The sequence below is a fragment of the Eschscholzia californica genome, unplaced genomic scaffold, assembly GCF_041429995.1.
Source record: "Eschscholzia californica isolate CP2 unplaced genomic scaffold, dmEscCali1.0.p SCAF_1, whole genome shotgun sequence".
In the NCBI taxonomy this organism is placed as follows: Eukaryota; Viridiplantae; Streptophyta; class Magnoliopsida; order Ranunculales; family Papaveraceae; genus Eschscholzia; species Eschscholzia californica.
The window spans coordinates 23,628,690-23,645,507 of NW_028238198.1; the positions used below are offsets into that span (position 1 = coordinate 23,628,690).

General features: G+C 35.8%; 1 protein-coding gene and 1 long non-coding RNA gene across 7 annotated transcripts; both read left to right on the forward strand.

The window, feature by feature from the left end:
* Positions 1 to 4,017: 4,017 nt before the first annotated feature.
* Positions 4,018 to 6,575, forward strand: LOC147565269 (uncharacterized). The gene is made up of 2 exons (XR_015230134.1): positions 4,018 to 4,444; positions 6,356 to 6,575. It is a non-coding gene; the product is annotated as an uncharacterized LOC147565269 (long non-coding RNA).
* Positions 6,576 to 7,528: 953 nt separating this feature from the next.
* On the forward strand, positions 7,529 to 13,697 carry LOC147565270 (CASP-like protein 5C1). 6 transcript variants are annotated; one of them, XM_086651748.1, is made up of 5 exons: positions 7,529 to 8,776; positions 10,516 to 10,648; positions 10,728 to 10,831; positions 11,057 to 11,179; positions 12,262 to 13,697. In XM_086651748.1, the coding sequence occupies exons 1-5, from the start codon at positions 8,643 to 8,645 to the stop codon at positions 12,398 to 12,400; spliced, it is 633 nt and encodes a 210-aa protein (XP_086507874.1). In that variant the 5' UTR covers positions 7,529 to 8,642; the 3' UTR covers positions 12,401 to 13,697. The 6 variants fall into 6 exon arrangements, with proteins under 6 accessions (XP_086507874.1, XP_086507877.1, XP_086507876.1 ...); XM_086651751.1 differs by having other exon boundaries at positions 11,057 to 11,192; positions 12,258 to 12,385; XM_086651750.1 differs by having other exon boundaries at positions 11,057 to 11,192; positions 12,262 to 12,385.
* The last annotated feature ends 3,121 nt before the right edge of the window (positions 13,698 to 16,818 follow it).

Consider the following 16,818-nt stretch of genomic DNA (forward strand, 5'->3'; position numbering starts at 1 on the left):
TCGATCGAGTAGTATATAATCAGCGTAACTATAATTATATATATATATATATCTATATAATAAGAGAGATGGAAGGTATTTTATTTTCTTACATTTTTATGGATGTAAGTTCTAGATGGCTTCTTTTTTACTTTGTTAATCTTTGGAGTAATTTCCAATTGAGAGTTTTTTGATGCATGTCTAAGCAACAAATTCATTGACATTTGAAAAACCTTTTGGTTAACCTTTGAAGTAGCTTTGACAAATCAAGCATCTAGGGCATAATACAGGGGGTATTTAGTGCAGTTTGGGAGGAAATTATTTATGGATTGATTCAAATAGATAGCTAGAAGGAGCCTGTCAAGACCAACTCTATATGCTACTTGGTTTTAGTAACTTACAAATCCCATAACATTTTACTACCGATTTTCGTCCAAGATTCACACATCATTCCTTGCCAGTGCAATGGGAATGGAGAAAACAATCACATTTACCTTATTGAGAACTCTCTCGTATTCAAGATTGTTATTATACTCAAATTTCATTTATATGCTATTACCGAAAGGTGTCGCATAGAAGATTTCTGAAAGGCCTCCTAATTTTTCTTAAACAAAAGGAAGCATTGATACATTTGAGGTATAACCACATTCTCATGACAAAAGAAAGAATATGTATAATTTAAGTAATTAATCCGCCGGGGATTCAAAATAGCAAAATAAGTTAGTAACAAAAGGCCGAATACACATAGTCAAAAGTATTTGGCCGGATCACACACACCGATCTCATCGAAATTGAATTTTAACTACAAGTCTACAAGGAGAGGCAGGGCCAGGATTTTGGGTAAAGACGGGTTGAGATATGAAATAAAATTTATTTTGTTAACTTACTCCGAAAGTTGACGATAATTTTATTTGTATTAAAAAATATCTAACTATTTTTAAATAATTATGTATAAATACGTATAAACATTGTCATGTAAATAAGAAAAAAAATTGAATATAAATCAAAGATTATTTTATGCTAAAATTGGAAGCATAAGACATGAAAACAAATTTTTTTGACGCTACCAGTGACTTCAAGGAAGGTTTACTAACGTCTTGCCACAAGAGACACCAATACCTTGTTGTAGAAAACCATCATAACAAGGTACTTGTTTTTTGGTGCGGCTCGGGTCAGCCCACTAATGGCTCCGCTCTAACTACAAGCATTGAAAGGTTATTGTAAGATTTTTCTAAATTCGATTGTATTTAAACAGGGGCGGCCCAAGTAGTTGGGGGGCCTAAAGCGAACAAATTTTTGAGGCCCTTTCAACATTAGCTATAAAAAAGTTAATTTTTGTTGTACATATAAATTGGTATGAAAAACATCACTAAAAATCACAAACATGAACTATAATACTATATAAGAAGACCAAATTTTCTTATAGAGATGAACTAAATATGTTTCAAAACATTCTTCTTGTTTTTTGAGACGCAAAATTACTAATTACGCATTCCAAATCCAATTCTTACCTTTTGGGATGCACAATTACTAATTATGCGTTCCTAGTACTATACGAGAATTTGTGCCTACAATAGAAAAGTTAAATTCAAATCAAACTCATATCATCTATTTTTTTTTTTTGTTGAACTACTCATATCATCTATTTGACTAGTACAGTTTTATAAATTACCCAATGTAATAAAAAGGTGTACAATTAAAAATCCAATAAAACACTTACAAACTTACCGATTAAATTATGTCTACTTACAAACTTACCTATTAAATAATGTCTACAAATATTTATTTCTTGCGTTGGAGATCCCAAGATGAGAGAATCAAAGAATATAAGTTTTTTTTTTTATTGAAACTTCATTTTAAAATTAATAAAATCAATATTATTCAACAATAGGATAGAAGTTGATTCTTTTAAAAGAAAAATGTATCAAATATGATAAATAAATAAAAATTAGAAAAGAAAAGAATATAATTTTGCCATCATAAATATAAGAGAAAACAAAGTAAAAGAGAAAAAAACCATTGTCTGCTTGTAGAGTTTAGAGAGATATTTGTAAAAAAAGAAAAGAAAAAAGAATAGAGGGATAAAAAAGAATAGAGACGGAGAAGTAAATATTTATTAATTTACCAATTTAGAAAGAAAGATGGAAAAATGTAAAAGGTTTGAAAGTCTTTTGGCCTGTAGATAGAATAAAAGTAATAATTAGAATTTAAATGTTTTCGTGGGCCCCAAATTTTAATTGGTTGTCTCCTTTGTAGCTTGCAGCGAAAACAAGTACCGTGTTTGGGCCACGTTTAAACTAGGTTTGAGTATTTGGATGGGCTTTTTAATCATTTCTTTTCTATTTCTCAGGGATGCCTTTAATCAACTCGTTTTTTGGGGCCCTTCGGAAAGTGAGGCCCAAAGCAGCCGCTTTGGCTGCTTTGGGCCTGGGCCGCCCCTGTATTAGCGGCTGCTTTGGGCCTGGGCCGCCCCTGTATTTAAATCAATCGTAAATGAAACCAAAGAGTTGGTTATTGTAAGATTTTTCTTCAGGTCATGTCATGGTGGCTGCCTTCAGAAAGTCCTTCATGGGCTTACAAGAAAAGATGAGTTTAACTTAATCTAATCCTAAGGACTCACTTTGACTTCTGAAGACAAGTATACCCTAGAGTTAATAGTTATCTTTTATTTGACAACAAACTCTTAATCAAAAGGTTTTGACAACAAACTCTTAATCAAAAGGTTATGTGGCTGATTTTTGTTTATCAAACTGTTTGACAAGTTAAGTTTGTTGCACCTTTTAAGTATTCCTCCATCATCTCAATTAGGTACATAAACATTATGAGATGAAAAAGTAGAAGAAGGATACTTTCACAAAAAAAAAGCAGGAGGATTGAGTAAGGAATTAAACATGAAGGTAATTACAATAGAGATATCGATTTATATCTAGAGAGAGAAGTCCAAGCATAAAAAGTGTGAGCTCCTAATTTGTAATACGAGTTTTGTGAGTACTCATTATTAGTTTATTTTTATTATTTTATACCATAGGGTAATTCTCTATCTCCTAGTTTCGGACACTAGAAACTATTACATTACTCTCCCAACAACTCAATCACACGAAGTATGAACTTTTTACACAGATGTGCCCCGCTACCAGGTCCACCAATATGGTTAATTCTCATAACCACATTATTCTTAATATGCCAACAATCTCATTTACAAAAAAATAAAATAAAAAATCACAATGTCAACTAAAATTGTCAATAGAAGTCCATTAATGCCTATATACAATCTCATTGAAGTGCCAATGAGAATCAATGAAAGTCCACAAATTCTTTCTTGTCAATGAAAATCTATATTGACATACAACCTATGAATGCTCACAAATATTTGGATTGACTTCCCCAATTTCTATTTTATACACGATTTCTTACTTGTTACCTAATCAAATCAAATGGGGTCAAATCCGAAGTGCTCCACAACACGGGCCTAACATAAATTAAATAATGTTATTAGGTAAATTTAGCCTAATCAAGTCGGTCAAAGGGTGCGTTTATAAACAACCCTCCTTTTTACTCTTGGGTCTCCCTCGCACTCTTAGCGCCTCAATGATTGCGGCAGCCAAAGAGCATTCGTATTGGACTTGAATAATACGGACTCAGACAAGTCTAAGTGTCGTCATACCATCCAAAACCACGGGCCTCAAATTGCTCTGTTGGAGCCCCAAAGAGAGTGTCTAGACATGGGTGGCTAAGAGTAAAAAGACGGGATGCTGCACTATTGGTCAAATAAGATTAAGGGTTTTTTGAACTTACCCCTCAACACTAATTACTAATTGAGTTTACATCCTTCAATAATTGGTAACTGAACTTACACCCTTGAATTCAGAATTTTCGCCAAAATTATTAAGGACGTGTTTGACATGTGATAATAAAATCGTAATTTAAATAATCTACGCACAAAATAAATATTTATTAATTATATTCGCGACCAAATCAAACAATAAATTAAAGTGAACTAACTAATAGGAACCATATCGAAGAATAATTGTTTTTGATAGTCAAAACTATTTCATGTACGGCAAACACAACCTTTGTGTTTTTGTCAAAAGTTGTAAATCGACCGGGGTAAAATCAATTACCCATCATTGAGGGGGTAAACTCGTAAAGCCTCAAGCCCCAAAGCAACCGCGTATATAAGAACCTGCTGGGTTCGTTCCAAACTCCACAAGGTAAAATTGCAAGCTAGGGTTTTTGATCTACAATTTTGCAGAAAGAGGGGAGGAGATAGAAAGTAGAAAGAGAAGATGTTTCTAGGATCAGTTCCTCCGAAACCAGACAAAGCAACAGCTCTAAAGGAGTTGAAATCATATGTCACCATGTTTGGAGTTTGGGTAGCCGTCGTCAGAGTCACTCCATACATCCTCCATTACCTCTGTGAAGAAAAACAAGAACTCAAGCTTGATCTATAAATTCACTTTACTAGGTAAAAACCCTAAAACCAGTTTCCCTTGACTATCTTCATTCATGCTTATCTATTTTTTCCCCTATGTTTGTTATTCTCTCTCTTCAATAGACCAAAGCTATTAGTATCATTATCTATTATTTGGGTAGTTTCAAGTACTTAAGAACATTATGAACTATCAATTAATCATTAATGTTAAGAGTTGGCTTGTTTTGGTTGTCATTGAAATTGACTTGCCCCATTAACATTATGAAATTTTAAAAACCCTTGTTAACATGTTTTGTAAAAGATTATTAGGTTTACTAGAGCGTGTTAGTAGCGGACAAAGAAGACCCGTACGGAGATGAGAGTGAGGGTTGAGATGGATGTCGGAGATGGTGAAATCGAGTTGGAGGCTTGTTAAGTTACCCATTACTAGTGACTTGGACTGAGACACTGAGTAGTCGGGCTATACTTGAAATTACTCGGATTAGATATAGCGTAATTAATTGATAACAATAATGAGTACATATGTGTGTGAAATTTGTATTACCAGAAAAATAATTGGAAAGAACCATGTTAAGTAGAATAAATCTAGATGATATCGTACGTGGGTCAATGTTTAACAAAATATTTTCCCAATGCCAGAGCAATGCATCACCTTGAGGCATTAAAGGCACCCTTCGATTTCGGAATGAAATGCAAAATCAAGCTTATACACAAGGAAAAGCTCACATTTTTTTTTCTTTTTAGTTTAGTACAATAATATAAAGTTTGAAGTGTCTATAAACAAGAATTTTATCAAGGTTCTTGTGGTTGCATAAACTCCATGTCATAAAAAATAACACATTAGGACTCAAAATAAAACCCAATGCTTCTACTTCTCCTATTATTATTATTATTATTAAATTTAAATGGTTTTCTCTAATTTTAGAATACGGGAAATTGGTGTGGTACCCTTTTTTTTTGTACGTATCCAATGTGCATGCGACTCCTTATACAGCTTAAGGCACTTTGTCTCATCAGTCACTACACATGCCTCACAACTGAAGTTGTAAGCCTTGTTTTAGCCTTAAGGCGCGTACACCTTAGGAGAAGAACAACCTTATCGCTTTGAGGTGCCCGCGGGGGTAGACAGCTTGATGTAGTGATGGCTAGCAAGACTTATGGGACAGTGGAAAATTCAATAACATAGTTCTACACTTAGAATTATAAGAGTTAGAGACCTTCCAATCTACAAGATTCACTAACCTTGTAGGAGGTTCTGTTCAATTTAAACCTAGCATTCTTAGGACAAAAGGCAAGATGTATGCATTCTGTGAGAGGGCAAAATTTGGAGACAATTTTGTGGAGTTATTTTATGTACTATTCTCTTTTTCCACAATAGAAGGTTTGCTTGAGTGACAACCAACCCTTTTTCCCGTGTCAGCTATTTCTTTCATGAGCCATGAACACTGAAAATATGTGACTCCTTTTTTGCTTGAATAAGTAATAGTATGCTCAATTGATTTTAGGACTACCATTAAAACGTGACATACTAGTATACTAAATTACTATTGTTAATTATATCGAAGTGCCTCATGGTGACATATCGCCTTTATTAAGCAAGCCACCCCAGGCTCAAGGCTTAAAACCACTTTGTTTTTTAACACTTAATCTGGTTTTGAAGTTTTATCTTTACAAAATGGTATATGATTCTTGCATCATGCAGCAACCGCTGTTTTCAGGAATTGTTCCAAATTTCACTTACGAGCATATATAGTTGATGTGTACTTTCTATGGATATGAATGATATAGTTTGTTCCACATAATTTTGATAGAATAATACATTAGACTGCTATCTAACTTCGGTTTATTTGCTTTGGGTTGCCAAAACTATGTTGTCATTTACTAATTTTACGCCATTCGGATCTATGTTATTTTGATGCTTGATTTGTATGGCTAATTTTGCAGTAGCAAGAGGAATCTGTTAGGATGAGGCTAGGAAGGAGCTAGTGAAGGCATCTTTAGATGTTTCTCATTAACTGTTCTTTTTTGTTTTTGTTGAAAATCATTAATTGGTTTCTTATACTTGGTTTATAATAATTAGAGAATGAATCTGTTATTTCCTATGATTAGTTGATTCTAAATATTTTGTGGTTTCTATGTGAAAAAAACCATATGTTTTCTGATTTGTTTGGTTATATCCACTCTTATCTTTTTGCGGAACTCTTAAGTTTATTTTGAGCTTGACTTGGGAGTAGGTTACCATCAATTGATTTGGGAAACCCCAAGCAAAGAACCATCTCTAGTAGATACCATGTTTATCAAACTTTGAACAAAAAATAGACGGTTAGACTTATCTGTTGGATGATACACTGTTTGAGTTGTTTTCGTAACTTGACACGTTCTTATGGCCGTCGCTTTAGTGATTCTTCTTCGTGTTAAACCGATCAATTTTCACTTTTCATTAAGATTCTGTTTAATTTTGGCCGTTCAATATGCCCCTAAAAGACTATCAAGCGGTTCATATTGAAACGACAAAAAGGCATTGTATGGTGCGTTTGCTTTACAAGTTGATACTAAATATGACCCACCACGAGACATTTTCCATTTTATATTTGGTCGGTTCGAATTGGAAGAGTTTTAGTAACCATGAATATAGAAGAAATTCTTAAAGTTTTATACCATGATGTTCTATGTGTTTAATATCTTACTTCGATATTCTACTGATTTAGTAGTTAACTTGACAGTACTATAAAATTTGGTTGATAAATTAGGGTCGAAAAATCAGTGCCTAATCCATAATTTGTATTCCAACATTATATGAAAGTTTTGTAAGAAATAGTCAAACTCTTCTCTAATTAGGTATAAATTTTCAGATTGGCTACTCAAGACAATCAAGAAGTCACAAGTAGATGACCCAACCAAAAATACTGGATCCAAATTGACATTTCAACAAACAACCAACTTTAAAAGGGTCATTGATTAAATACGTGAACTAGTAGAAGGTGTTAGGTTTTTCATCCAAAGGACCCACATGCGCCTACTTTTACCAAACAATTAGGGAGATCTTGATAAGGACTCCCATACTAATGTTAATATTTGTATTGGCTCCCCATTTTTTAAACAACTAATATAGATGTTAATTTGGTGAAATATAGTCAAAATCAGGATAACGGGCGCGTGAGGCAATGGAACATTGATACATGACAATAATATCCTCTGTTATAGCGTCTAGAAACTAGAATGGCGCTCGTCTTCTAATTTAAAGAAGCTCGACCAAGAAGCTGCATCAATTTCAAAGGTTTACAACGTGAAGGTATTTTCATCTTTTATCACATGTGATTTTGGCACATAAACTACTTTGTAATAGTCCACATCCCTAAGGAAGGCATTCAACACCTGAGTTATCTCTATGTGCTCAAGATTACCAAGTGCGGAGACTTTTTGGGTGGATTCCTGAAGTCTTTACCAAGAACAAAATCTTGTGCCTATTTGACTGGAACGTGGGTGTCAAAAGCAAAGACAATATTGATGACTGGTAAGCCTTGGCATTAAAAATGTTATTGGCTTCGTGAAAGATTCATCTCGGAGGATTGTAACACAAACGTCTAAAGCTTGGGGTATATGCATCCTGAAGCTTAGTAAGTGCGGGAATTTTTGGATGGGCTCGTGGAGTCTTCTTCATTATCAAAACCCCATACATGTTGATCTTGTACCTGAGTGTGCAAAACATAGACAATATCGATAACTTGTAAGACTTGATGCCTACATACTTAACTTGATTTTGACTGTTTCTGTCCAAACGAGAAATCTACATCATCTGATTCAATAAAACAGGGTGTAGTTCGAATATTACCATTAATATAGGGGGCAATGTCAATATCTCCCGAAAGTTTGTATAGGAGAAAAATGGCTATTGATTCAAAAGATGTTTGTACAAAAAGAGAGAAAAAAGAATCATATTGAGAAAAAAAGGGCAAACCCATTTCTATACAAGATTCCAAATTCAATGGTTGACCTGAATCAAAACTATTCCCATAGCTTTAAAGAGAATTTGAAATGAGAGATGTCTACCTCTCTCTCTCTCTCTAGAAGTAAATAAATTCTCTTAAAATATGGAACAAGTTTGATTGTTGTTCATGTTCTTGTTGGTTAAATATATCATTGAGAGAGTTTTGGGTAAATGGTGATCAGAGTTGAATAAGATGAGAGCAAGAGAGAATAATTTTATGATCAATAAGAAATTATATGTTCAATGGCAAATGAACTTCCAGGGTCCTCTGGAACTAAGATCAGCTTGGCTTTGAGATTCCTCCAGATTATCTTTTCCTCTGCTTCTCTCTTACTCATGTCTCTTGGTGTTGAATTCTACAGTTACACCTCTTTCTGGTACTCTCTCTTTCTCTCTATCTCTAGATGTTCATGAATCCTCAACTATTATTACCAATTGCTATGATTTAAAGAACCCACATAGAATTCATGTTTCCCGAAGATAGAACGCGTGTGCGGTTAATTTTCTTCTCGTTTCGTAAATATTCTTTTTTTTCATAAGGTTTCTTAAAAATATTTCGCACCCTTAACAACTAACTTCTACTAGGTTTGGTGAAATACCGTTTCTGTTGTCTGAATGGTTATATTACATCTGAAAAAACACCATGTAGCGAGGATTCACTTAAAACCGATGGTTCACCAGACCAGACACATCTACTCAATGGAGTTTTAGATTTATCCTGAGTTTACATTGTGAGAATAGTCCCACATGGGAGAATGTGTAACTAACAACCAAGAATATAAAGTATAGGTCCTCTCCACTCATGGCCAATTGGTTTTGAGTTGGATGGCCACAAACTTAACATGGTATCAGAGCTGGGCCCACACGTGATAGGCTTAAAAGCCACACGTGCTCCACGTCACCCGTAAAGAAAAAAACACACGTGTTAGGCTCAAAGAACGCCACACGTGAGGGGGCGTGTGAGAATTGTCCCACATGGGAGAATGGGTAACTAGCAACAAAGAATATAAAGTATAGGTCCTCTCCACTCATGGCCAATTGGTTTTGAGTTGGATGGCCACAAACTTAACATACATAACGCACTCAAGATTTAAACCATGGCCCAAATCCTAGTTCGGGTTTGAACTTAGTCCGGTTTCAAATAAGAGACTCATGATTTTTAATATTGACGGACGACGGTCAATGGATATTGTCATTTTTGTGAAGTCTAATCCCATATTAGCGCCATACCACCGCTCTGTTGGGGTCCCTCCTTATAATTAAAGGACTCCTAGTTGGAATAGGATTTCCCTTATTCCTTGTTTGGGGAAAAAATAGAAGTTTCTATTTTTTCAAGCCTAAAAAGGAATTCCTATTTCTTTTGGTAAACCTCCCTATTTATCATTATAAAAGGGAATGAAAGGGAAGAGATTATACACAACAACTTCCAGAACAAAGAGAAGTCAGAGAAAGAGAGATTTCTGAAGTGGTTCTTTCAAGAGAGATTGAAAGAGCAGAATATTGGTTTGAAGAAAAGAAGATTATTAATCTTGTGAAGCAATTTAGTTTGTGGTTATCTTCTTCAACCTTTAGTAATCTAGGATTTGCTCAAATCCTAAGGAGTAAGAGATTTTATTTCTTTGTTTCTTTGTTCAGTTTATCCACCATAGGTTTGGTGAAGAGTTGTCCAAGAGTGTTTCTACACATCTTGAAGAATTGTGTAAACCATTATTTAATTATAGTGGAAGATTTCTGGACTAGGTCCCGTGGTTTTTTACCTTCTAGTTTGGAGGGGTTTTTTGCCACGTTAAATAATCTTGGTGTCTCTACTTTTACTTTCGCATCGTTTATCTTCATATTCCTGAACAAGTTAATTAGGTTATTTTTCCCAACACGCTCTACATTTTGTCTGGCTTACACTTAACAATTTATAAAACTTTCCTTTTGGATATCTTATGAGCGAACCTCAAAGACTTCAACGCGTATGTACTTCAATTTGATATTGACCTCAAAATATAGGACATATAATTCTATAAACATGGGATGGTATTGCTTTTGGAGATTTTACATATTTCGCGACTAATTGAGTGTTCCCCCTCAAAATCGTCCTTTTTGTAACTAATGATTGTTATTGTAGCTATTTGGTAACGGTAATGGGTTTGGTGATTCCATGGAGTTTCACATTAGCAATAGTCGACAGCTATGCAGTTTTACACGGTTGCCCTGTTCGTCAACCAGGAATACTAATCATCATTATCGTTGGCGATTGGGTATGCAAACATTTCACTCATGAACAAAAATCATTTCTTCACCGTTACTTCATAATAAGTTTGAATATGTCGATTGCAGGTACTTTCCCTTCTTTCACTGGCTGCAGCTTGTGCAACTGCAGGAGTTATAGATCTCTTACCAGATCTTGAAAGCTCATTCTGTCCTCCAAAGTTTTGTACTAGGTATCAACTATCAGCGATAATGGCTTTTTTATCTTGGTTTCCAACTTCTACTTCTTCTCTTCTCAATCTTTGGCTACTCCGAACCCTATGACACTTGTCTCCTTATTTGTAAGTGATTCGAAATTTGTTCAGAGTTGAGAAATTTGTAGAGTGGGTGATAACGTTGTATTTAATCTTTAACTATTTAGTCATCTTCATCTTAACAGAAATGTTATTTTCTTACAGGTTGTATTGGGACCTCAAGACTAAGGCCAAACCCAATGTATGCGATTCAAGCTCACAATTATGGGAGCGCTTCAATTTTTCACAATGTCGGGCTTCCAACAGGAGCTCACAATTCCAAATTGTGTACGTGTCTGATGTACGAGTGTGGATTTTGATTTCAATTTTCAATTTATGAAATCATTGGCTCTAAGGGTTCGTTTCATACATACAAAAATCACGTTTGGAAATAGATTTCGTTAAGAAAATCTATGTTTGGCCGTTTGGTTTAAGTTTAACTAAAAACGTTAGGAAGCCAATTTCCCTAAGACAAAAGATTGGAAAAGAGGTTCAAAATTTTCCACATATTACATGAAAAAATGGTTTTCCTACCCTCTCTCTCTCTCTCTCTCTCTCTCTCTCCCTCTCTTCCTCCCTCCCTCCCTCCCTCCCTCCCCCTCTCTCTCTCTCTCTCTCTGTCTCTCTCTGTCTCTCTGTCTCTCTCTTTCTCTCTCTCGCGTCTGTCAATCTCTTTTGCACTCTCTATCTCATCTCCCTAAATCAAAGTTGATTTTCTATTGAAATCAAGAATCATCTGTATATGTAACTTGATTTTGTGAACCATAGGTTACCCGCAAAATTAGCTTCTTCTTCTCGCGTCCGACTCTATCTCTAGGTATCTTTTCTAGTAATACTAGTAGTATATTTTAAGAGCAAGAAAGAAACACGATTGAGATGGAAATCCTAATCTTCATTTCTTTCTTCTTATCAACAAATTATGAAGTCATCCATGTTTGTATACAGAATATGCCCAAATATAGTTTTGGGTTTGTCTCTAGGGATGTTTTGCATCCCTAAACTTGAAAAAGAATACAACCTAAAACTGATGTGACTAAGGTCGATATACATTCACTCTCTGCCTCTTTAATGATTTGCTCTCTCCCATTCTACCGATCTACTACCGCTATCCCTCTATGAATCTGGGCCCGTGGGTATTTAAGATGAGATTAAGGCACCACCTGAAAGCCCAAATAATATCATTTTCTAAAGTTACCCTTATTTTCCTCTATTCCCACCAAACACTTAAAACTTGATTTTACACCAAAAAAGACTTGACTTTCTCTCCCTGATGTGGCGTGAAAATGTCACATTTAGGTCACTTAACTTTGATGAGTTAGTTCTTTTCGAGTTTTATTTCTAATTATTTATGTGTTTTCATTGCTAGGTAGTTTATTTGGGGTTTGGCGTGTAATTCGGAATAAAGAGAGCGAATTATCACATTTTCATCTTATGCGGCAAAAGGGAAGAAAAGAGCACCAGGGGTATTTTGGTCATTTTGGTCAATATCAAAAGTCAAACAACAAGTGAGGTCAATAACGAGTCCGACGGTGAAAACGGAAGTCGATCCGGAGTTCGGACGGAAAAGTTGTGAATGAAAGAAGCCGAGGTTCGGTCTTGAAACAAGGATTCTATGAAGGCACCCCTTGGTTCTAAATGTAGAGACAAGATGAAGGCACTCCCTTGCTTTAGAAAGAAGCCCAACCAAAGAGCCCAAAGAGGAAGAGAACAATAGAGATTCTATGGGCACCCTTTTTGGTCCAAGTCAAAAGTCTTTAATGATAGACAAAGTCAAGGGTTTGAAGTAGTCTAAAGACTTAGTCAAACCTTGACTAAGTCTAGGGTTTGACTCAAGTTAGAGAAAAGGGGTCAAAGATCTACTATTCATCATCTTCAACCTTGGAAAGGAACCAAGAAGGAGGGAGAGAAAGAGGCAAGAGGCTAGGGTTTTTGTTCTTGGAGTTAGAGAGCTTGAAGGTTTGATAGAGAGAGAACAAGAGAGCAAGAAGAAGGAGGATCCGGCCAAAGCATAGGCCGGCCAGCTCACTTGGCCGGCCTAGCTTTGGCCGGCCGAGCAGCAGCTCGGGCTACACACGAGCTGCTGCTCGGGAGAGCTTCACGGGACGCGCACAGAAGCTCCGGAACGAGCAAGGACGCGGCCAGCAGCAGCAGACCGGAACAGCAGCTCGGGCTGCAAGCTTTCTAGCTCGGGCTGCAAGCTTCTCCGAGCTCGGGACGCCTTCACGGGATGCGGCTGCAGCTCGGACGTGCATGGGACGCGCGCACGTGGCACGGGACAGCATCTATGGGCCGGATCTAAGCTTCCTTTGGCCGGAAATCTTGATTTTGGCCGGAAACCTAACTTTCTTTGATCGGATTTTCGTGGTGTTCCGGCAACTTTCTTGATTCAAAACCTTAGGGCTTTTATTCCCCATGTCTTGATCTATCTTCCCATGTAGTTTGATTTGATTTTGGGTGAAAAATCTTTAGAGAGAGAAAGCTTGGTGAAGCTTTAATGGTGGATGTTCTTGAGATGGAGAAGATGATGATGGGTGCTATGGGGTAATCTGATTTTTACTCGGGGACACCCAAAGTTCACTATTAAAGGGAAATCCAGAAAATCGCTACGGGGAGATCGACTACACTTAGAGACTCATTTTCCTCGACGAACCTAGCCTCGAGCCACATCGAAAAAGGGGGATTTCTCTTATCATTTCTTTTCATTTATTACTTATTCACCATGTTAGCTAAATCAAGTGTGTCGATTATATGAGATGAAATGTGATGAATTTGTGATTATGTTTAATATGATTTGATGTTTTGATTATGAATTGATGTTCATTTGATTCGATTATCGTTTTGATCGTATTTTCATGTGTCTTGTCAAGCACTTCGCATAGTTAATAGACGAAACGAGGTATTCGATATCGATAGTAGTCTAAGTCATAATTTCATGTGTCTTGTCATGCACTTCACATAGTTAGGCGACTAGGCGACACTTTCGTTGACTCGGGATTAACCGAATTAGGCGTTTGTTTGACTAAGTATGATCTCCGGATATACGTAGTACTTAGAAACATCTACTTTAGGAGTCGAACATCGATTATACTTCGACACATTAGATTGGATCATACGTAGTCGTAGGTTTATCATTATGGATTCCCGGACTTCGACACCTCTCTCGCTTATTTGTTGCCCGAATCGAGTCTTACCGTCTCCCGACTCTTGCTCCTCCGACACTTCTCTCGAACCTCTCTCGCCCGTTTTACTTATATTGTTTAGTTAGTTTTGCTTGTTCTCTTGTTTACTTATTCGATCAAATACCCCCATTATCGTTGTTTCTTTTCTTTTTAGTCTAAGTTAACTTTTAATATCTAGACCGAGGGATAAGACCCTTCGATATCCAAACTACCTTCCTATCCTTGGATCGATCCCGGCTTTGCCGGATTACTACTTGATACCTCCGCTTGGGTGTGCAACCTTTTCGGGTGCATCACTCCCATCAGAAAATGTCAGTCTTCACGTCCAAACACTTACCCAGTATCAAGCGGACCCTAAATATATTTGTATTTCTAATGAAAAATATATTTTGGTCACTTCAAAAGTATTTCGAATAATAAATTGACAAAGAAAAACATATTACATCAAATAATAAAAAGGATTTTTAATTTTCTTTTTATTAAAAATACATTAAGGTTAAATTACATCCCATTTTTTATTCATTGAAAATACATTAAGAAAAACCCATTACCGAAATAAAACAACATCATACATTTGGTGATTAAACCCGATAAGATAAAGCTAAGAATCTTAGAGTTGAATTGGTAGAGACGTGAGGCTATTTGTTGTCATTCAAATCTCATGATTTGCACAGTCAGATTAATTACTCGCAAATTGAACATCTTTCTTTTTTGAAAATATATGGTTTTAACATATTTTCCAAGATCACCTGCTAAGTCTTACTTATTTTCTACTTTTAACAAGTTGAAGCTTGACTTTATATGTCTCTCTGACCGTTCAAATGAGAAGATTTACAATTTAAAAAGGAAAGAACATGAATACATATCTTAACTTGCACCCTTAAGTCAAATGATATGGAGAACCCTATCTTTATGCAAAATTGCCTATTTTTTAACCATATCTCTACGGTCGCTTCTAGATGGGTGTTAGGTTTGAACCAAGCTCCCTATAAATACCTTGTTTGGTTTCTTTGGTTTTATCAATCTCATTTTCTTTTAACAAAAAAAAAATCTCATCTTTTTTCATTAGACCACTTAATCCCTTCTCCTAAGGTCTTTTCTCTATTTAGTTTCTTTTCTTTTGCTATTCTTTTTTTATGTTTAGAATTTGTTTCTTCTTTTTTTGCTTTTTTGTGTTCTTGTCTTGATGAAAAATTAATTTCTATTAGAGTTAGTTTAAGAGATCTGTTAGTAGTTCATTGTTAATATAATTTAGTTTCTAAGTTTTTGAATGTTCTCCGAAATATATATAAAATTTTATTTACAATTGCATTTCATTTGTTTGATTTGATTCGATCTACCTTCTACGACAATTTGAAAACCTTTTTGAGTTATTTGGAAAAATTATCTAATAAATTTTATGCCTAAAGAGCGCAAAATTAATCTCACTTAGTTTCTAATATTCTAATTTTAATTTCAAAACCAAGGCAATTTTTATTTCTCTCTGAAATACAACCAAAATCAATTTCATGACCTAAATTAGAATAATTTTGCTCCAATATTGAGTCTGTTGTTTCTCTGTTATTAATCGATAAGTCGATTTCTCTTTGTCTTGGCTTAATTTAGACAAAGTTTCCTTTCCCTAACTTATAGAGAAATAAATAATTAAAGAATAATGATTTATCAATATTCCTTCTTTCGGTTAATGTAGTCGAGGCGAGAATAGATTCTCTTTCCTTAAGACATTTTACACCCCCGTAACAGTACCAAACGTTGGGGTGAATGCCTTCGGGATACAACGACTAACCTTTCAGAATTTTAAGATGGTACTTCTATATTCTGAAAGCGGACGAACCTTTGTAAGTAGTATGAGCTCTTGGACTATATGCGGATGATGTTCTGGATGCTTCGGAAATTCAAATGTCACTTAAATCTTCTTTCCTTTCTCTTTTTAAATATTTTGGTCTAACCAAAACTATTAGAAGTACTTGCTAATTAGATATTCTAGACAAACCAGAAAGTTCTAATTGCTTATGAGAGAAGAGAAGAAGAGAATGAATTGAATTGATGAAAAATGAAGTGAGTTTGGGTGGTATTTATAGGAATTGAGTGGTCACATTGGTTTGGGACACATCTCTAGTGTTTTGGGGACACATCTCTAGAGTTTTGGGACAAAACTCTTGGTTTTTTAGGGACACAACTCTTTGAGAAAAGTTGGTTATATAACTGGGATTTTCGGGTGGATTTTAGGCCATCAGATTCAGCTCAAAAACTCGGCCAGAATCTGATCCATTAGATCATACCGAAACCGTCCCACAGATGCAAAACCGACCGTTAGATGTGGCCTTACGCGTGCCCGAACGCGGAGAGTGAACGCCATCTGTTGGATCGCGCGCAAACCCGCGCGATGAACGCTGGCCGTTCAGATTTGAGCGCGTCCTCTTCGCGCAAATGCCCCTCAACTTGACTTGTCCTCTTTGACGATTTAGTCCTTATTTAACCGATCTTTGTCCAAACTTTAAACTTGAATTTCTCATTCATCCGGAATCGGATTCGAGTGATTCTTAGCTCTAAATTGAAGAGCTCGACAAGACGAACGCAATGGAGCGTTCCGTTTCTGAGTTTGACGAGTCGGCTCGAGCCAAAATAGGCTCCGATTCCAACAATCCCCCACATGAATGAAAATTCGAGGTTTTACTATGATATATGCAGACATACTATACTGACAGACTGACAGTGACACTGACACTGACAGAGCTCATAAGCGGA

Bases quoted from the DNA above. Each gene is read 5' to 3' on its own strand.
- LOC147565270 (XM_086651748.1), top strand. From the start codon at position 8,643: ATGGCAAATGAACTTCCAGGGTCCTCTGGAACTAAGATCAGCTTGGCT. The intron at 10,832-11,056 runs GTATCAACTATC...ATTTTCTTACAG, and splicing joins CCTCCAAAGTTTTGTACTAG to GTTGTATTGGGACCTCAAGA. The intron at 11,180-12,261 runs GTACGTGTCTGA...ATTGCTAGGTAG, and splicing joins AGCTCACAATTCCAAATTGT to TTTATTTGGGGTTTGGCGTG.